The 23,043-nt window shown below is 38.0% G+C and overlaps 1 protein-coding gene across 1 annotated transcript in view; it reads right to left on the bottom strand.

The window, feature by feature from the left end:
• The window catches only part of WDFY2 (WD repeat and FYVE domain containing 2), a 186,495-nt gene that overhangs the window by 95,038 nt on the left and 68,414 nt on the right, over nucleotides 1-23,043 (bottom strand). Inside the window, exon 3 of the mRNA XM_081129853.1 lies at nucleotides 13,093-13,166. Within this exon, the coding sequence (XP_080985979.1) occupies nucleotides 13,093-13,166 (74 nt within the window). The remainder of the gene's footprint in view (nucleotides 1-13,092; nucleotides 13,167-23,043) is intronic.

Below are 23,043 nucleotides of genomic sequence, written 5' to 3'. Positions count from 1 at the left end.
AGAATGCATATGGGATGCGCAGTGAGGGGCCCCTGTTAACTGAGAGTCCAAGGAGAAGAAGATGGAGCATGGCAATGGGGGTGGTAGTGGGGTGATAATGATGTTGATTATGGTGATGAAGAGGTGAAGAGGGGTGGAAGCTGAGAGATATTTAGGGGGTAAAAACCAATTAAGTGATAGACTGGATAGAGTCGAGCAATGAAGAAGGAAGATGACTCCAAAAACCCATGGTTCTTACAACAGGGTAAAACAGTGGTTACAGTCACTAAAATAAGCAACAATGAGAAAGACCAGATGTGTAGAGAGGAACAATGAGTTTGATTTTGGATCTGGTGAGTTTGAGGTTCCTTTGAGATACTCAACAGGAAATATTAGAAGGAAGTTGGGCCCAGCCAGCGTGGCTCAATGGTTGAGCATCGACCTATGATCCAGGAGATTGCTGTTCGATTCCCAGCCAGGGCACATACCCCAGTCAGGGCAAGATTCCCAGTGGAGAGCATGCAGGATGCAGCTAATCAATGACTCTCTCATCACTGATGTTTCTATCTCTCTCTGATATCAGTAAAAATTAAAATTAAAAAAAAGAAGGAAGTTGGAACTTCAGAGAACAATGTTTCTCTCTTTCTCTTCCTCTCCCTTCCTCTCTCTAAAACCAATTAAACAAAAACATATTCTCAGGTGAGGATTAAGAACAAAAAAAAAACTCAGCTATTGTCATATGGGTAGCAAATGAAGCCATGATATGGGCGAGACTGTCTAGAGAGAACTAGTAAGGGCTTAGGAGCACAGAAACTCCAACAATGAATCAAAGCTGATTAGACAACATTCTATGATGCAGAGACAAAACAGCCAGAGGGTAGGAGGAAAACCAGGAGAGTATTGTGTTGCTGGATATATATAGAGAGAGAATATTTCAGGAAGAAACAGCAGAGCAAATGCTGCAGGGAGGTCAAACATGATGAGGACTGAAAAATCCACATGGAGGTCTTTTGTTACCACAGCCAGAGCTATTTGGGCAGACTGATGGTACTAGAAGCCAGGCTGCAGTGGTCTGAGAAGGGGAGTTAGAAAATGTAAAAAGTGACTACAGACAACTCTTTTGGGAAGTTTGATTACAAGAAGAGAAGTGAGACAGAATATTAGGTGAACAGGAAAGAGAGTCGTGATGTTTTGGTCTTTGTTTTCAATAAAAAGAAACTTGAGTGTGTTTAAAAGCCAATGTAAAGGATTCAGGGTGGAGGGAGAGATTATTAAGGTATATGACTAAGGGAAAGTAACTTGAAAATTAATACACTCACCAATTCCTAACCATTGCTTTTCTGAAGCATAGATATGCTACTTGATATGGCCAAGGTAAGAAGACGACCACCTTCTAAAATAGTAACACAGTGTCCCTATAAGGACATCCAATGTGGCAGATAACTCCTGTAGGTACTATATAAATGATTTCAATACACCATGCACTCTACTGGACTTCCTCAGCACCCAATTTAAAATTCAGGGCAATCTGGGTGCCCCTACAGATATTCATGCTACAGAATCTGTCTAAAAGGGGGATCAAGAGGACCTTCAAAAATTTATAACCGCATGGAGGTAGCATGAAATAGTCTCGGGCCACGGAATGCTCGTGGCATTTGCATGCACTATTACTTGACCAAATTTTTAGATGACATGCAGGTACTGAACAATAGACGTCAGGGCTACATGTTCAGTGACAAAACTAGAGGAGACAGGCTTGTCCTTGAGAGGTTCTAAAAAGCTCTATGATCCATACAAATATTGAAGGCACACTAACGCTCATAAAAACAGTGGTTTGTATGACAAAACCACCTTCAATGAATTACACTATATGAATAAATAGTAAGCAACTGGTATGTTGGCATCCTAGGACTCTTGTGGCTAAGCAGAAAAGGCCATATATATGTAAGCTTATATATTTTTATATATTTATATTTAAGTTCATTGCAGTTTATTAGCACAAGCTCAGAAGAGAATACCTATGTAGCAGTCTATAAAAAGAACTCCTCACATTAGAAAGCCCAGTGCCATAAAATGATGAAATGGCTTACAAATGGTGGTCTTTTGTGGTAGAACCCATGGAACAAAGAATCATAAGTTAGTATAAATAATAGTGAATAATAAGAGTTTAAAGAAGGTGGCACTATAGATTCCAAGTCCATGTTTCTCTGAATACAGGACCTCCAGGAACTTTCTTCAAATCAACCCTGTGTTTACCTCATGGTTAGGATATTATATTCATGTAAGGTGTCATACTAGCAATGCTGGAAAGCTGGAAATTTTCAAAGTAACATCAATTCTTCTGAAAGAACAAACTTAGAGTGCATCATGGTCGACATGTCAGCTGTAGCATTGCTGTCTCTGAACCAATCAAGGGGACAATTATCAAAATACTTTCTCTCCAGCAAGAGTGGCCTGACAGTACATTCAATCTGGGTACAGCAGAAATGCCTTATTCATAGGTTACTTTTGCCAACCAATGGTCAATGGTGCCAATTCAATGTCAACAGGAATTCCCAATTTGTGGTGCAATGAAGAAGGAAACTATTCAGTGCAAACAGCTCAACGTACAGCACAGCTGTGATAACAGCATGACTGAGGCGGCCCTAGAACTTCAGCTGGGCAGTTCTGCTCTGTTCTGCTCCACTCTGCTCTACTCCTCTGTGCGGGTCTGCCCCCTTGCTCCTGCACCAGTCTGCCTTAGGTGTTTCAGCTCTACCCCTAGCCAGGGAAAACACAGTTTTCAATCTTTCATGGAAAGGGAAAATGTGATCCCTAAGTCAGAGAGGAGCTGGGATATAGCAGCAGAAATCCCTGCCCCTGGTCCAGGACTGATCTGTCCTCATGAGGACTCCAAATCCTCAGTTTGATTGGTCCAAAAGGCACTGTCCTAATTGATGAGAACAGGGCCACTCTGGTTGGCTAGGGCTGCACAGCTCTGGCTGAGTGAAAAAGCCTCAGTCCTATTGGTTGAATAGGATCTCCTTTACAAGGGATGGCTCAGATGGCAGGAACACAGCGGAGGGAGGCAGTTCAGTAGTTCAGTGCAGGCTTCTCCCTAAAGTGCAGCTTGGTGAGAGGCTCCTGTGAAGAAATGGCTGCTAGGCTCTGTTTTGTTGCTTTTGTATTTTAGTGAACTTAGGTACCAGGAGCCCTTCTTAGCAGGTGTCTTCCCTCTCAAGGTTCACACGTAGAATGTGATCTCATCATTTGGGTCCACTCCCTGTAGGCTCATTAAAACCCACAATAATGCCTCATTAAATGCTTGAATTCTTTTTTTAAAAATCCTTTTAGCAGTGGCTTGATGCATGGAATAACACAGCTTCCAATTTATTATTGACCATCCTAGGGCAATTCCTTGCACCTGGACTGTCCTAGTTGTGTGAAGAAATCAGTCTGGTATAATAAGAAAATCTATCTATCCACGGTTCAGGGAAGTCCTAGCTGCCACTACTATCTTGATATATGGCCTATCTAATATATCACTTAATCTAGGAAAGGGTGGCATTAGGTTAAGATTAAGGCCCTTTTCAATTCTAATCTTTTCTTATGTCCCCCAAGGGGATTTTTAATCACCCTCTTTTAATATCTTTGGATACCTCTTCCTGAAGGCATCTTATTACACATTCACAAAAGTGATTCCTAATCAAGTAATTCCTAATTAGGAAAACATTGTAGATACAATATTACCAGGTGTACTAAATTGAACAGTGTCCTTTTGAAATTTATATACACCTGGAATCTCAGAATGTGACCTTATTTGGAAGTAAGGTCTTCACAGATGTAATGAGTTAAAATGAGATCACAACTGGATTAGAGTGAGCCCTTAATCCAATGACTGATATCTCTAATATTTGTTTTTAAATTGATTTTTAGAGAGAGAGGAAGGGAGAGGAATAAAGAGATAGAAATATCGATGAAAGAGAAACATCATAGATGGGCTACCTCCTGCTCACCCCCTACTGAGGGTTAAGCCAGCAAGCCAGGCGTGTGTCCTGAATGGGAACTGAACTGGTGGCCTCTTGGTTCCTGGGTCGACGCTCAAACGCTGAGCCACGCTGGCCAGGCCAATGATGGCATCTTTATAAGAAGGTCATGTGAAGACACAGAAACAGAGAGGAGGGGGATGAAGAGATGGAGGCAGGGATTAGAGTGACATATCTACAAACCAAGGAATGACAAGAATTTCCAGCAACCACCAGCAGCTCGGGAAAGTCAAAGGATTCTCTCCTAGAGCCTCTAGAAGCATGGCCTTTTCCATAGTTGATTTCAGACTTTTAAGTCCCTGGAACTGTGAGAGAACAAATCCTGTTTTTTTTAAGCCACTAGTTTGTAGTACTTTGTTACGGCGGCCCTAGGAAAGTAATATACCAGGTATTGATATGCTGTAACTAACTGGTAATGATTCATCTGTCTCTCATGACAATATACAGGGTCTCCCCCAAAAGTGTATACACACTTTAAATAATTATTAATTCCAACGGGTTAAATCTGAAAAGAAAGAAACACCAACTGAGGTATCAGCTGTTAAGTGTGTATACATTTCTGGAGGACACCCTATATATAAACTATTATAAATATGACAATGCCTTGGACCTCCTGAATATAATACAACACTTAAGAGTTCAAGATCCTGCCTTAGCTGGTTTGGCTCAGTGGTTAGAGTGTCAGACTGCAGGGTCCTGGGTTCGAATCTGGCCAAGGGCATGTGCCTCGGTTGTAGGCTCGATCCCTGGCCCCAGTCAGGGGGTGTGCGGTAGGCAACCAGTCAATGTGTCTCTCTCACATTGATGTCTCTTCTTCTCTTTCTCTCTCTCTCCCCTCCCCCTTCCACTCTCTCTGAAAATCAATAAAAATATATTTTAAAAAAACAGTTTAAGATCCTGGTTTCAAGGGATAAAAACAGGTATGATGATTCTTGGATTTCCTTCTATGGATACTGAGTATTATATTTCTGTGAAAATTAATAAACAGAAACCTCATTTAAAATGGAACTGAGAGCCCGGCCAGTGTGGCTCAGCAGATGAGTCGATCTATGATCCAGGAGATCGAGGTTTGATTCCCGGCCAGGACACATGCCCAGGTTGCGGGCTCCATCCCCAGGGACGTGCAGGAGGCAGCCAATCAATGACTCTCTCATCATTAATGTTTCTCTCTCTCTACCTTTCCCTTCCTCTCTCTGAAATCAATAAAGATATATTTAAAAAATAAATAAATAAAATGGAGTTGGGAGATTAAAAGAGAACTCTTACACACATGTTACTCCATGTACTCTCCTGACCACAACAGGAAGAGATGCACCTTGCATTTCTGACAGTAAGTGCTACTACTTTACTACCTCAGCAGAAGGAAGATTCCTCCTTGCCCAGTAACAGCTCAGCCAACAGGAGACAGCCGTAATGCAGCCAATGAAAAGTCACTATACTTCAAACTTTCAGTGTCCTCCAATGGACTCTGTTTAAAACAGCTCCTCCCAAGTGCAATGAAAGGGTGTTCCTCTCCTTTGTTTGTGTCTGGTTCACTATTAGAATGCATGTCCCACATTGTAATTCTTTGTTGTTCCCAACAAACTCATTTTGCTGGAAAAATTATATTTGTTAAAGGTCAACATTTTAAAAGAGGTAATTAACTTATTTGGAAAAGAAACATCCTCTCTTGTAGAAACTACATTCCTCTCCCTTGAAGCTACAGGTCTTCTGGAAGGGGCGCACTTTTTGCTTCCCTGTTACAACAAGTACTCTTTGCCTAAGTGATGACTGTGACCTGTGACACAGATTCTCTACCTATGAGCTTCTGCCAAGACATATACCATTCTGAATTCCATCGTGTGAAGCAATTTTAGAAAATTAAGGAATACAACTAGTGAAATAGATGAGCACAAAGTAATGTTACTGTAAAGTTGTTCATTTAATTGTAAAATATGAATCTGCAAGTAATAATAAATTATAAAGAAGACATATTCCTTCAATAATCCCAAAAGTTCACCAGATTTCTAGTCTACCTGAAAAAGAGGCAATGAAAGACTTATTAACAACATATTTTAGGGCCCCACAAACTCTCAAGAACACTATTCTTCTACTTAAGTTTCTTAGTTGCTTGCTTAATATATCTCTGTTTATAAATTTCAGGAAGCAGAGTTGAACATAAAATTTTTAAATGACCACCCAAAGCAGTCACTCATTCACTCATATTGTGTCAACCGTTGAGAGCAATTTATCCTGCCAGCTAAGTGCCCAACTTTGGTTTTAGCATCTTGATGACATAAACTGAAATGAAATACCTTCTCTCCTTCATTCAACAGACATTTTACAAAGCATCTACAGTGGTCCAGGAATTCTGTTAGGACACAACACTGAAGTAGACATGATCTCTGCCTTCAGGTAGTTTACAATCTAGTGAAGGAGAGAGATCATAAACAAACAAGGTAACAGGCAGGGCATGGAAAGCCTTTAGCAGGAATTCTTTACATATGAAGTGGCTCCAGGATAGCAGATAGGGATGAGGAAAAAGCTCAGGCTTCAAGGCACAGAGATACAGAGTTCCTAGCTCTGCTGAGAGCTGCTTCCTGGTTAAGTAAGGCAGAAAAGACATGTGTACTCTCTAGGCCTTAACGTCCTAATCTGAGAAATGGGAGTACTGTAATGCTACCTACATGGGAGGATTATTGTAAAGCTGGAAGGATATGATGTATGTAAAGCAGAGTGCCTTGTGCACAGGAGCTGCCCAATAAATATTTAGTTCTCTTTACTTTTTCATTCCTTTGGATAACCTATGGGAACTAACAGGAATATATACTATAAGAACATAATAATCGAAAGAACTACAAAAACAAAAATAAATCCATGCATGATAAATATCATTTGTTTTATTTTATTTTTTAATTTATTTTTATTGTTGTAAGTATTACAGACGTTCCCCCTACTCCCCCCATTGTCTGTGTCCATGGGTTATGCATATATGCATATACCTTCTTCGATTAACCTCTTCTCGCCCCCCACACTTCCCTCTGAGATCTGTCAGTCTGTTCCACACTTCCATGTGCCTGGACCTATTTTGTTCATCAGTTTATTTTGTTCATTAGATTCCAAATATAAGTGAGATTATGTGATATTTGTCTTTCAATAACTGGCTTATTTCTCTTAGCATAATAATCTCCAGGTCCATCCTTTGTCCCCAAGGGTAAGAGATCCTTCTGTTTTACGGCTGCATAGTATTCCATAGTGCAAATGTACCACATTTTTAACCACTCATCCACAGATGGATACTTGGGCTGTTTCCAGATCTTAGCTCTTACAAATAGTGCTGCTATGAACACAGGGGTGCATATATTCTTTCTGATTAATGTTTCAGGATTCTTAGGATATATTCCTAGAAGGGGGATCAGTGGGTCAAAAAGCAGCTCCATTTTTAATTCTTTGAGGAAACTCCACACTGCTTTCCACAGTGGCTGCACTAGTCTGCATTCCCACCAGCATACTAGGGTTCCCTTTTCTCCACATCCTCGCCGGCAGTTGTTGTTTGTTGATTTAATGATGGTAGCCAGCCTGGCAGGTGTGAGGTGATGCCTCATTGTAGTTATAACTTTCATCTCTCAGAAGATTAGTAACGTTGAGCATTTTTTCATGTTTCTTGGCCATCTGTATGTCCTCTTTGGAGAAGTGTCTATTCAGATCTTTTGCACATTTTTTAATTGGATTGTTTGTCCTCCTTTTTATGATAAAAGTTCTCAGCACAGTGGGAATAGAGGGAACATACCTCAGCATAATAAAAGCCATACACTTACAGCCAACATCATAATGGGCAAAAACCAAATGTGTTTCCCTTAAAAACCGGAACAAGACAGGGATGTCTGCTTTCACCACTTTTATTCAACACAGTACTGGAAGTCCTACCCACAGTGATCAGACAAGAAGACATAAAAGGTATCCAAATTGGAAAGGAAGAAATAAAACTGTCATTATCTGCAGATGACATGATATTGTACATAGAAAACCCTAAAAACTCCACCAAAAAACTACTAGATTTAATAAATGAATTTAGCAAGATACAAAATTAACATCCAGAAATTGATGGCATTTTTATATACCAATAATGAACTCTCAGAAAGAGAAACTAAAAAAAATCCCATTTACCACTGCAACTAAGAAAATAAGATACCTAGGAATAAACCCAACCAAGGAGATAAAAGATCTATATTTGGAAAACTATAGGACATTGAAAAAAGAAATAGAGGAAGATACAAACAAGTGGAGGCATATACTGTGTTCATGGATTGGAAAATTAACATCATTAAAATGTCCATACTACCCAAAGCAATCTATGGATTCAATGCAATCCCTATTAAAATATCAATGGGATATTTCACAGATCTAGAACAAATATTCCAAAAATTTATATGGAACCAAAAAAGACCTCAAATAGCTGCAGCAATCTTGAAAAAGAAGAACAAAATTGGAGAGATGACAATACAGGATACCAAACTATACTACAAAGCCATTGTAATCAAAACAGTCTAGTACTGGCACAAGAACAGGCATATAGATCAGTGGAACAGAACAGAGATCCCAGAAATTGACCCTTGCTATTATGATCAATTAATATTTGACAAAGTATCATTTATTTTTACACAATAATCACTATTCTAAATGCAAACCTTTATATAAATCAATCTTTTCCTCTCGTCGCAAACTTCCCATAACATATACATGAAATTAATCTTTGGAGAGCAGAGATTTTATCTCCTTGTTCACAATGACTATGCATTTATTTTGGCAAGATTTTAATAAAAATTTTGGCTAATAGTTTTGATGAAAAGAAAATGTATTTATAAAGATGATTATATATACACAGCTACAGCTATTATTTAGTAGGGTTGGTGAAAATTAGTTTAATGGAAATTCTTTAATTTCTGCCTTTTGACATTTCCTCACTAGTCTATTATCCCCTCTGAATACCATAGAAAGTCTTGCCAAGTAGTGATGGGGGGAGATGGTCCCTGTTAGGAATCCAGTTCCTTCACATAATGCTAACTATTCATCCTGTGTCAAGCTTTTTATAATTAAACCCCAACTATCTTTCATACTTTTTACCCCATTAATCCTCTCCCCAAACTGTTGGTTAATCCTCTCCCTCCAAACATGTCTTGTCCTTTCTTACCTCCATGGTTTTTTCCCTATGCCATTCACTTTGCCTGAAATGCCTTACCTTCCTATTTTTAGCTAATCAAATCCTAGCCAGTCTTCTAAATTCAGCTCACAGGGACCACTCTCTCCCACTCTCTTCTGACCTCAGTCTTGCCAACATCACAATCATTCATGTATTGCTACTTTAAGATGTTATTTTTTATTTTATGTTACTTATTTCATAACTTCATTTTTTCCCAACTGAAAGATAAGTTCTTTGAGAACAGGAGCCACATGTTAAAATTGAGTATAATCTTTTGCACACAGTTGACATTTGTTGGTTGGCTAGAATACATGAGACATTATGACAGAAAATTTTAAAGTACTACTTCATCACAAATAGCAATTAGCACAACTGGACTAACTTCTTTCAATATTAAAGCAGAAGGCATTTCTGAAATCTCAAGATGAATTAAACTACTGGCATAGCTTCTTCCCCTACAGAGGATGATGTCATTATAAAAAAAATTTGAACAAAAAATAGGATTATACAAATAAACTATCTCAATTTAAGCAGGCACTTATTACAACCAGCTATATTAAGTAATAATAGTGTTTGTACTATAGCTAACAACTTACTGAACAAATTATTCATTGTGTCCCTAATGTGTACAAGGAACCACACTAAGATCTGATGGGAGAGGAGATGAATAAAAGGCTGACCAAATCCTCAACATTCAATACTGTATTTAATGGAAGAGACAGACTTCAAAACTTTTTACAAAACAAGTTAAATAAGCAATACAATGTAGCTAACCTACTGAGTGCTGTGTGTGTAATCTGAGTTGGTAGGGCTCAGAAACCATCTATCCAAAAAAAGGGGAAAAAGGGAAAAGAGCATTTGAACAATGCCTTAAGAAATAATTGAGACTTTGTACTCCAAGATGGCAGACGGGGTTTTGGGGTATATGATCAGAAAAAGCAAGTTACAGATATGAAAATATGCCCTCACCCCAGTTTAGCTCGTCAGTTAGTGATCTAATTTGGTACTTTATGAGAAAAATAAAACGCCATTCCTCTCCTACATCTCAAAACTGTCTCTATCTTTCCCTCCTATCTCAAAAGTCTCCCCACTACTTCCCAAAACTAAATTCTTCAAATTGTTCTGGAACCTCTTGCTACTTGTCCACTATCATATCTTGTTCCAGTGCTCCAGAGCAATGTTCCATCGCTCTTCTTCCTTCTGCGGCCAAATTTTCGAAAGAACGGTCTATATTTATCTCTACTTCCTAATTCACTACTCAGTTACATAATGTTAACTGTCTCTTAAATCTTTTTTATTCAGTAATATAAAATGAAATAAGGATACACTTTCTGATTTCCTCCTTTTTTTGTTTTAAAATAAGTTAACCAGTATTTCTTTTTAAAATTTATTTGTTATTTTCAGGAAACAGAGAATATACAGTCTCTAAATAGATTTCTCATGTCCAGAAAGTAAACTATTAAACAGCTGAAACTCTGTGCAAGTATTTTTAGTAAAGAAACTGTTATTGTAGTTATCAAGGAGAATTCTGAACCTTAAACATGCTGTTCTCTCAATGTATCTTTCCAAAACTCAGAGCTCTTTTAAAATTCTTCAGATGAGAATAGGTAGGGTATACAATTCATCATCTTTTCTTAAAAGAGGTACTTTTAGGAAATTATTTCATACAAGCTGGGCCCTTAATCTTTTTTGGAAGACCGGGGTTAAGATAAGGTTTGATATCCCAACACTGTACTGACACACCAAGAAAAGCATCTCAGTCCAGCCTCTGATTCATGTTTGGTTCTCCAGCTATTTCATTTACTAAAGAAATAATGCCTAATGTCCTGGCAGTTGTAGCTCAGAGGTTAGAGCATTGGCCTGCACACAAAAGGGTAGAGGCCTCAAAACCCAGTCAAGGGCACGTACCTGGGTTGCAGCTTCGATCCCTGGCCCTGGTCAGGAGGAGTGTGGGAAAGAACTGATGGATGTTTCTGTTTCTCTCTCTCTCCCCACCCCTACTCCCTCTAAAAAATAAAAATAAATAAATAAATAAATAAATAAATAAATAAATAAATAAAAAATAAATAAAATAAATAAATTCCTCAGGGGAGACTTAACAAAGGAAAAAAGAAAAAAGAATGGCTAAGATGGTGTCTCCTCTTACACACAGTACACAGCGAGAACTCTCTCTAAAACTTATTTTGTTTACCTTTCTTGCCTTCAAAACCAAATTTAGCAGCGCCCATTAACCACTTACATTGATTTCAAAAATGCCGAGAATCACCCATACGTTATATACAGATAAGTCTTTTCATGAACAGTGAGTGTTATACATGCTATTCCATGAACTGTCAGGCAATATATGGATCTTAGTTCACCCTTTCAGATTTCCCTTGTAATAAACACTTTAGTTTATTAAGCAATCCAATTATCTCCCCTTTATCTTTTAAAAATAGATTTATCCCCGTCTCACCCACACCCTACTTTTTTAAATGGCTCTTCTTAATGTAGAAAAGATCTGCACCATGAATTTCTCTTCTGTTCTCCTAAGGAAAAGAGCTTACAGAGCGACCAAATGCACTGAATATTATAGAAATCCCATAAATATTTGTCAATAGGCTAATTTATATTTAACAATATTAAGGTCACCAAACAAATGTTCTGCCTAAGGAACAAATAGAAAATTTCAGGTCCACCTCTTTAGACTCCTTGTAGGAGTCAGGCCACGACTACAAATGGAGACCTACATTTCACATGTCTAAATATTCAAAAGTTATAAATCAAGTTAAACTATTAAATAAAATATGGTCTCTTCCTCCAATCTTGACAAATATACTTTCCACCACTTAGAGGTACACATACAAACTTAGAATTTTTAGAGTGTTTGAAGTTCCACACCATGGTGTGGTAACATGGGAGGGCTAGCCCACACCCTTCTCTTCACATTCCCCAGTTCAGTCAACAACTTGAGGGGTCTTGTTCACATGTGTGGACATCTTACCCACCTCAAATCTTAGCCACCCTTCAGGCTAAGGATACTAGTTTTATCTAGTACCCAGAGCACGGGCGTAGGCAGAATAAGGGCTTAAGATGGGCGCACCTTCTTGGCCCTTCAGATCCTTCACCCTGTGGTAAAGTGTGTCCAGAGTAGAGTCATCTAATTCATGGGTCCCAAAGCAGGGCCTCTCTTGCCCAGAACTAAAGGTAAGACATACTGGATAATTTACCAAAGTGGAGGATTTACCAGATCAGTTTGTTACTAGTTAATATACTAGTTGAAAGCAAATATGTAAAAAGATTAAGTAGTAAAATCTGAGATTCCAATCTCTAATAACTTCAGTTCCCTCAATATCTACAATCGACGGGTCTACTCTTCAGACTAAGTGTAGATTCTGTGTGTTTTTTTACAAATTCATACAAATTTACAAAATTCTGTTCACGTGCTACAGGGAGTTAGGACAACGAGGGACAGAAGAATGAGGGGAAAGAGAAGACCACAGAGTATCAAAGACAAGATCAGATATGCAGTCTAAAAGAAGTCATTTCCTTTGTGTTATGTCACTTGTGTGGGGAAGCATATGACACCATGATTAACCATCTGATCAAAGCCACTAGTATCACAGCTTGTTCCCACTAACACAGAGATTCATGTAGTTCACTTGTAGGCCTCAGAATGCCCCTATTCACTGTGTACATTGTAAGTCAAGCTGAACCTTATCAGCATTAAATTGAGACTGATGACAGCTCTCCCTATACCTCACCATAATTTGCTGCACTGCAATGTGTAATTTACTTAGCAAGAAAATTCACTTGTTAATTTGAAAAAAACCCCCAAAAACTAATAAATAATTCTCACCACAATACATATATACATGCTCCATAGGAAGGGAATTACTTCAACTGGAAATCTTATTTATGTGTACTTACTGAGATTGTACCATTGTCTAGACCTACGGACAGTCTTCTTGTTTCCGGGTTAAAAGACATGCATGAACATGGAGCTGAAAGAAATGAACATGTTGATGAAATTAACAAAACAATGATTCTCATCAATTCAGGAGTGACTAGCTAAAAGTGTGTGGCTATTTTTTTTTTTTTGCCACTATTTCCTGAATAACAGTTCATTTAACTCCCACTCATCAAAAATGGAAACAGTAAATTTACAGCCACCCTAGTTTTTCAGTTATTCTTTTAATCAATATAACAAAAAAGATGTTCTCAAACTGGACAAGTTCCAATGGGCTTAGTCTCAGCTCTCCTGTCAGTATCAAGTCTAAGTTTGCTTGACTAGGTTAATAGTATTTTGTGCTGCGTAACCCTTCTGTCACCAACCTATGAATCTCTTCCACTCAAACCTCAACTTTAATAGAAATAACCTATCTTTTCTGAACTAGGAAAACAAAAGAAAGATCTAATTATCCCCCCTACTAGTACAGAAATCTATTTTTTGAATCATAATTGATTTTGGGTATGAAGAGTTAACAGGAATCTTTTATTCTCCGTGTTCAGGGGGTATGCTAGAAGCTGCTAATTGAAAAAGACTGAGAATTTGTCTCAATCTAAAAGAGAACCAACTTGACACAGGTCCAGGCTCTACAGGAAAGAAATCAGGTGAATCAGTACACTCTGTCCTGGACAGGGCCTCCCAGTTCTGCAAGACTGACCTCAGCCTAAGTAAATTAAGCATGTTTGGAAGCCATATGTGGCCATGAAGTGCTTGCTAAAAGGTCAGCTTCCAGGTGCCTGCCTTCTCTACCTATGCTTGCTTGTAAGAATTGAGGCCTTTTGACAATTTGTCCTATACTGAAATAGTTGTTCTAAAGAGTCCTACACAATTTTTAAAAATCCCCACCCCCAATCTTCACAGTAGCCCTGTAGATCATGAACTATTTATCATCATAATCATAACTGGCATCAGATATTTTTATTCCTACTTTTCACTTGTGATTAGATGTCTTACCCAAGGTCACACAGGAAGAAAAAGTTGGAGAAAGTTCAAAGACATAACTCAAACACAGTCCTATTTCCAAACATCCAACTTAGATTATCTTTAAACTATAAAAGAACTTCAAGTTCTACTAACAGAGCCATTTCATAAACACATCAATTAGTAATATTTTTTCATTCTCTATAAAAGGGCCCTGATCAACAGCCAAAAAAATCTTCTAAACTACATAATCACTTTCTTCTAATTTTCAATCATGATACATTTAAAAAATTAAACATACATATATTAATCCCCCCCCCCAAAAAAAAACACTTCTACAAGTACAGCAGAATATCTTCTTTCAGTTTAGCCACAAAATTAAACTAGAGTCCCAAGAGAACACTGCTGGAGAAAAGTAATCAAATGATATTTAATGCACTGCCCTAAAAAAGTCTTACTTGCCCTTGGCCTATACACTATGTTGGAAAATTTCTACACACATGCTTAGATGCCAGGTCTCATAATCCCATAACATGGGTAAAATTAAAATCTAATGATTTCCTGGGAAATTATCATGTTAGCCAAAACAAACAAAAATACATTTTGATTACAACTACATAAACTACAGACACACATAAAAATATACATGGAAAATATAGCTGTGTGCAAGTGATAAGATTACTTCTATAACATTGTCTTTATTTTGTTCTTTGCTATGCCTGTTATAATTTTAAAATATCTAATGATTTATTAAATATAAGCATGATAATATAAAGCAAAATTTGACGGTAGCCCAAAAGACTATGGACTGGTCAAGAATAACCCTTATCACTTAGCTGTCTGCCTAACTATGTAAAAGTATTTTCCATTTAATTCTCTCTGAAGTTCATATCTAGTTATATAAGTTAGAAAACCCACTGATCTTTGAATACTATTTAAAAGACGTTTTCATAACATTGTACAGGCTACCCTTAAATCTACCTTGCTATTTCTTTATTCATTGTTTTTCCCCCAATTACTAAATTTCTTGTTATTCTGTCAAATTTAGAATGCTTACTATGTTTTAGGCATGTGATACAATGATGTATAAGGTTCCATAGCTGTCATCAAGGAATTTATAGATTGTGACAAAAATTACATAAGAACTATAAGACTTGTCCCCAACATCATCTCCTTAGTTCAAATCACTTTATACTGACAGTAAGAAATACCACCAGAATTCAAAAGGAAAAGGCCTTTCCTATAAAGAACCATAAAAAAGAAATTTTAATAGAAATTCTGTTGTTCTAGACCCATTTACTTGAACACAAGATGGTTATAGACAGTGAATGCCAGAGCCAGAGGGCAATACCTCCCAGATACTGCCCCAAAGTGGCAAACACCTCTTCAAAGAGGCATCATGGTAAAGCATCAAGCAAACCTGTGTGTGTGTGTGCGCGTGTGTGTGCACACACATATGTGTGTCTATGTATGTGTATGTGTGTAGAGAGAAAGACTTTTGGTGTGTGAGCCTTATGACACTCCTCAAACCATTTCCCAACTGTGACACTCCATAGGAATAGATCCTGGGTTGGTTGCCCGTAGACCGTGTAAGGCCAAAGAAGCAGGGAATGATTGAAAAAAATATGTATGCCCCTATTTGTTGTTATAGTAAATGTCTTTCCTTTTGGGGGTTGAGGGAGTATAAAGATCGACATAGAGATCCTTCTAACTTCAACTCACCAGAAATTATCAAAAAAAAAAACAGCCTCTGAATGACTTGGGCTATGGCCCTTACAAAATGGGCTCAACTTTTGGAGGAAGGATAATAAGAAACAGTAAAGTAATGTTAATTATAGCCAAATGGTAAAGGGAATCCTTTGGCAGGAAGAATAAGGGAACAAACAAACAAAATATGATGTAAGCACAATATCTGTAGCTAGGTTACAAAAATGTGATATTTCATAAATAATAGTTCAGATTTCAGTGCTATAAAACTAGTAATCATAAGTCAATACAAAATAATGGTCTCTCTGATGACTGAAAGTTCATCAGAGATGAAGGGGCTGAGAGATGATTCTATTCTCCTACCTTAAAATCGCATTCTCCAGAGGCAGAGCAAAGTGGCCGACCATAACTATAAAATTACAATACAGCTCCCCTCTATGACTATCAAAACCGTGTCCCTGAACTTGAGTTGAAATAAATACAGCATTACAGCATGATACAAAACCTGAAGATGTATTTATTTCCTCCACCTTTAACTGTTTACCCATGAGAAAGGATAACCACTAGAGTAATCTTTAGAGTGGGACCCTCATTTGCCACGGACTCTCATACATATCATGTGTGAAAATTTATGGAGCCTGTAACCTGGACAGAAATCTGGAGGGCCTGTGGGAAGAGATCTCATACCCTATGTCAGTAGGAAAGTCCTACAGAAAGAAATCTATGTTTACAACAGAACTCTATGGTTCTAACGGGCCCTCCCTTAACTTCCTCTTCCCCTCAGTAAGAAAGGGGATTCCCACTCCTTCCACTGTGTGTACGTGGCTCACCATGGCTGCATGTACTGACTGCAATCCTTTCTTTTTCCTGAATTAAAGTATATCCTTTTTGGTGATAGAATACCTGGTTGGTTTCTGTTTACAATTTATACATGCTATATGTAGTTTGCCTGAGACTGCTCCCATGACTCACTAATAACTGAAATGTAAGGCCTTGTCACAAGTCTTGTTGATGGCATATCCTATTTTTTCACAGCTTCTTATTTTCTCCCCAATGTTTTTATTGAAATCTAGGAAAAAACTGACTACAATATCTTGATAAAATAGTACAAGAACTCCTTTTCCATGCTATCTGATTAAGATTTGTCATCTCCCTTCTCTGTCTCACACTGATGACAGTCAAAACAGTATAACTGGCAAAATTTTAGGATAGTGAAAGGTAAAAATAAGATAGAAAAGAAATTTGAACAGGCCTATTTGCAATAGGAAATAATATTCTCTTACTTTAGACCTTGATGGCCTGCCAAAATCTTATCTTTAAAATTAAACACTTCCATAATACTGTGTGTTTTTTAAAAGTGAAATCTTTGTAGTTTCGGGTAGGTATTCAGTTTAAAGTTTCGGAAAAAATAAAATGAGGTGAAACTCCAGCTTGGGCAATTATATTACTGACCATGTAATCTGAAGGGGGAAAAGCTCAAGAGATGTGAGTCTTAGAAAAAGGGAACTCAAGGGACCAACATCGACCTCAGCAAAGTCAACTGGATTAGAGAAAAATTGGCCACTTGTATTTCTAATACTTCTACCCCATGGGTGGTCTTAAAAAAATATTGCACTTGCTTTTGTCCCCCCTAATTTATAATACTTATACCTGTAATTCTTTCATTTTATGACTTATTTTCTGTCCTTTCCTGATCAGCTGAACTTTGCTCACATCAACAGAAGCTTCACTGAAGGGTAAGCCATGGGTTACAATCACAATGACTACTTTATAGTGCTAAAAGCATTATTTGGCAAGAAACACTAATCTTCATAGAATGTTCTGGTGGGAAGTTTAAACTAAATAAACAACGGTAGTTCCATGAATAAAACTTCCGTTGTTAAAGGCATCCCGGTAAAGTCAAATGTCAAGATCCTAAGTTAAAAGGGCCTTGAACACAGAGCCTTCAAGGAGCACCCCACCAACACAAAGCAAAGATTTAACTTACTGATGTTATTTCATTCAGCCCTGTTTGTCACAAGATAATGTTTATTATGTTTACAATATGCAATCCATGTTTTATTTTATTAAGAACACATGTTTAATTAAGACTTTAATTGCTTATGTTTAAACACATTTTTTCATTTAAATCAAATATTTTATGCACTAAAACAAAATGAACCGTTTGATTTCTTTAAATCTAGTCAGTGACATCAGCAAAATTACAGTGAATTATCAATAGTCACTTTTGCTCCCTGACAAGTTTTAAATTATAGTAAAGTGATGTAATAGCTACAGCAAATTTTAAATTACTGTCAGATGAAAATTAAACAAGAGCATGCTAAATAAATTGTATGATTACTTGTATTAATTAATATTAGTTTAAATAAGCAGTGTTTTCTTCCTTTCCATTTAAAATCAAAAGTTCCACCCAGCCAGTGTGGCTCAGTTGTTGAGCATCAAACCAAGCATGAAGAGCTTGCTGGTTTGATTCCCAGTCAGGACACATGCCACGGTTGTGGGCTCAATTCCCAGTGGTGGGTATGCAGGATGTAGCTGATCAATGTTTCTCTCTTATTGATGTTTCTTTTCTATCTCTCCATCTCCCTTCCTCTATCTCTAAAATCAACAAAAACATTTTAAAAACTATAAAATTAAAAAAAACACACTCAGATTCCAAGATGGTGGCAGATTAAATGAAAGCTACACTGACACTCTCCCAGGACCAAACTGGAATTACAACTAAAATATAGAAAAACCATCCCGAATAATGAACTGAAGACTAGCAAGAGAGAACCCTTTTAATCAAGGATGTAAAGTGAAAACCGCATAGAGACTGGTAGGAAGTGTGGTGGCGACAGAGGGCTGGGTGGGCTCCCACAGGCAGCAGCTGAAGTTCTGGAAGAATCTCTCAGCAGTGGGAGGGTCCCATAGAGAACTACGGGGTCTAAACCCTAAACTGGGATACCCAGCCCAGAGCACCAGAACTGAGAAAGGTGCCCATATAACATCTGGCTGTGAAAAGCAGCAGGGTTTCTGTCTGCCAGGGTGAGGAACAGCTGGAAGTGAAGGCACCCTCTTAAAGAGCATACACACAAAGTTTTGTGTGCAGCCACTCACCTTTGGCTTGGGCAGAGGGAAGGCAGAGAGGACTAGAGCTGTGTGAGGAGAATCTAGGGTTATGGGCTCTGGAGATAGAGCTCGGAGGGCACACGTCTGGGTTCCTATGCTGAGTCATTGCCCCATACTGCAGAGGACATCTTAAAGGAAGCTAGAGAAAAGCAATCTGTTACCTATAAAGATGGTCCCATAAGGCTGTCATCTGATTTCTCATCAGAAACTACAGGCCAGAAGGGAATGTCATGAAGTATTCAAAGTCATGAAAAGCAAGGATCTGAAACCAAGACTACTCTATCCAGCAAGGCTATGCAGCTATAAAAAATAAGGATCCCTTACCCTTTCAGACACCATGGTGGGAACTGGAGAGTATTATGCTAAGTGAAATAAGCCAATCAGAGAAAGACAAGTATCACATGATCTTACTCATATGTGGAATCTATTGAACAAAATAAACCAAAGAACAAAATAGATCCAGAGACAGAGGCATGGAACAGACAGATGAATCTCAGAGAGAAGGCAGGGGTGGGTGGGTGGAGGGTGGGGAGAGATTAATTAACCTAAGATCTTATTCACATATATGCATAACCCATGGACAAAGACAATAGTGTGGTGAAGGCCTGGAAGGGGGGGGGTGCAGGGTGAAAGGTATCAATGGGGGGGGGGGGCAGGTGTAATACTTTCAACGATAAAGATAAATTAAAACATTTTTAAAAAATAAAAAGTTCCTTGGGCACCATAGTAAAAATAAAATTAAAAAAGATAACATTATTTTCAAAAATGTAAATACTATAAAGAATACATTGTTTTTTCACATGGTTCCATAATATAACCTATACCAAAAAGAAACCAACAAAGAAACAATATACATCACAACTAGGAACCAAGAAGTTATTTGAAATAAGGTATAAATTAAATAATAGAAACATATCCCCCTATCTGCCAAGAAATACACTCAACTGAATTAAAAATACTGTCTAAAGTGACCACAACAAACACTAGCTTATAAAATCAGAACTGCCAAATCCACTATTTTCAATACCTTTCTATCAGTAATATAACCACATGAATTTTTCCCCAAACTCCAATAAACCCAACAGAAGATGTGAGATAACACATGAGCCAACTTCACAGTTATAAAACATTGAAAGTTGTCCTTTGACCTCACCAATGGAAAAATTAACATCTGCAGTTTACATACAAAATAACTCATTTCCATCCCAGAAAAAGCATAAGAACATATTAACCATTTTAATATTCTAAATCCTCAATTGCAAGTTATCTGTTGCTCTAGGGCAACAATTTTCATCTTATGGCACACATAAACTAATTACTAAAATTCTGCAGCACACCAAAATATATGTTTTTTGACAATCTGACCTCCCCCCCCCCCAAAAAAAAAAATAAAATAGGTATAATTTTGATTCATTAGCACCAGACAGCTAATACTGTGTTGGCCTGTTGTCACTTTTTTTATTTGACAGTCTAAGGAAAAAGAGGTCAGTGTCCCAGACTAAATAGTCAGCTACTATATGTTTTAAAAATTCTTGTGGCCCTGGGCAGTGCGGCTCAGTTAATTGTGCTTTGTTCTGAGCATGGAGAGGTTGCGAGTTCCATTCCTGGTCATGGGCACCATGCCTGGGTGGCAGGCTGGATCCCCGGTGGGGGTTGTGCAGGAGGTAGCCCATTGATGTTCTGATCTCGTGTCAATGTTTCTCCTTCTCCCTTCCCCTCTCTCTCTAAAAATCAAAAAAATATATATATTTTTAAAATTCTTGCAGCACTCCAGGTGAAAATCACTGCTCTAGGACTATAGTTCCAACAAATGGGAAAAGGAAACCAACCCAGTCAAAACCTCACAAATTAGCAGATCTTTCCTAATTCCTCTGGGTTAAGATACACTGCCAAACACCCATAACCTGAAAAGACTTTATACTTATTTGATATATCTCATAACCAGAAAATAGACAGTTTATCTGTTAGGCTTCAGAACATTGAAAATGTACGGGACTTCCCCAAAGCTGATTCAGCAAACTGGTAGCAAAAATGAAAATCAAATACCAGTTACCCTCCCAGGCACAGGTTCTAACCTACAAGGTATCTTGAATACAGTAGTCCCCTCCTTATCTGCAGGGGATACATTCTAAGAACCCAGTGGATGCGTGAAACTGCGGAGAGTACTAAACCCTATATATACTGTTTTCCCTGTACACACATATATTTTCATTTCAAAGAAACAGCTTCTCTTTGGCTTATGTGAATTGGCAACACCATTACTCGTTTTTTGTGTTTTTTTTTAAATTTTAAAAAATATATTTTTATTGATTTTAGAAAGGAAGGGGGGGGGAGAAACATCGATCGGTTGCCTTTAGTACGCACCCTGACCTGGGACCAAACCCGAAACACAGGTATGTGCCCTGACTGGGAATCCAATCAGCAACTTTTAGGTGCACAGGATGATGCTTAACCAATTGAGTCACTCCAGCTGGGCCCAGCACCATTACTCTTGTGCTTTGGTTTCACTATTAAGTAAAATCAGGGTTACTTCAACACAAACACTGCCATCCTGAGACAGTCAATTAGATTACCAAAGGGCTACTAAGCGACTAACAGGCAGGGAGCATATACAGCAGGGAGAAGCTGGACAAAGGGATTCACAACCTGAGAGGGACAGGGAGATATTTCATCACTCTATTCAGGAAAGTGTGCAATTTAAAACTCATGAATTGTTTGTTTCTGGAATTTTGCATTTGATATTTTCAGGCCACATTTGACCACGCTGACTGAAACCATGGAAAATGAAGCCAAAGATACAGGTTTACTGTACTCCAATCTTAAACAACTCCTATTTGGGGGTGAATTTAATGTAAAAAACAAAACCATGTTCAAACGTCATCTCTCTATTCATCTTAACTAAGATCATTTATTTAATGCATTCCCTACTTCATTTCACAAATAATTTGAAATGGCTTAAAAAAGTACATACAATAAAACCAAACAATAGAAATAAACACAGTCATGACTAAGAAAATATGTAAGATCAGAAAGAAATTATAATAAAGATCTGTTGTGAAACATAATAGGTTCCATATATCACATTATCCTTCAGAAACATGTACCAGGTCCTTACAGCTGTTCCTCCAAACCTTTTTCACCTCACGATACATACAGAAAATTAGATATTTGTATGCCACTGGAGTAAAAGGAAGAGGATACTAGGGCCAAGATGATTGGATCACCCCTGCCCTGCTACAGGAATGAGTAATTAGAGCCAGTGGGCCATTTGGGCCATCCCAATATGCTGTTACACACATGTAGGGAAGTTCCACCTTAGAGAAAGCAAAAGGTTTCTCACCCTCTTATCTGATAAACATTACTGCTTAGTGTGTCTCATCAAAAGGATGCTGAGCATTATGGTAGACAGTTACTTCAAAAATAGTCACAATGTACACAGTCTGAGATGAGGGCACAATGAATGAAGGTATTTCTGCAGAGGGCTAACACAAAGTGGGAAAAATTAGAATACAGATGAATAATCGCACTGCATAGCTTTCATGCTGCACCATAAGTAGCCTTTCAACCAGGCTTTTGACAAAAACTGGGAAGCAAATAGTTCAAAATTATGTTTTTCAGTGAGGACTAGAGTACCTATACTTTAAAAGTTAACAGAAGCACAAACAGACAACAGTATGGTAGTTACCAGAGGGAAGGGGGTGGGGAGTGGTAGAGGGTAAAGGGGACCAAATATATGGTGACAGATGATAAAATGACTATAGGTGGTGGGTACACAATGCAAAATACAGATCATGTATCATAGTAATGTATACTTGAAACCTTTATGACCCTATTAACCAATGTCACCTCAATAAATTTAATTTAAAAAAAAGAGGGGGAAAAAGTTAACTGAGCAAATGGTAAAATGACCAGATGTGTGTGAAAACTGAGAGGCCCAACCACAACTTCAGGCTGAACAGCATACCATCCCACCAGGCCATGGCAGAGAGCTGCAAATATGACAAAAGAGGTCATTTTATGACTGTTAGGTGTGCCTTTTATCTGTAATTATCTTTGAAAAACTGTCTTCCATTTTGCTTTGGGGACAATTTATACACATTTAGGAGCCAAAGTAAATTCCTGCCTGCCCTGGT

The sequence above is a fragment of the Miniopterus schreibersii genome (genome assembly GCF_964146895.1).
Source record: "Miniopterus schreibersii genome assembly, chromosome: 2".
Classification (NCBI taxonomy): Eukaryota; Metazoa; Chordata; class Mammalia; order Chiroptera; family Miniopteridae; genus Miniopterus; species Miniopterus schreibersii.
Note: the sequence above shows the minus strand (reverse complement) of the source record. Positions and strands in the feature narration are given on the sequence as shown.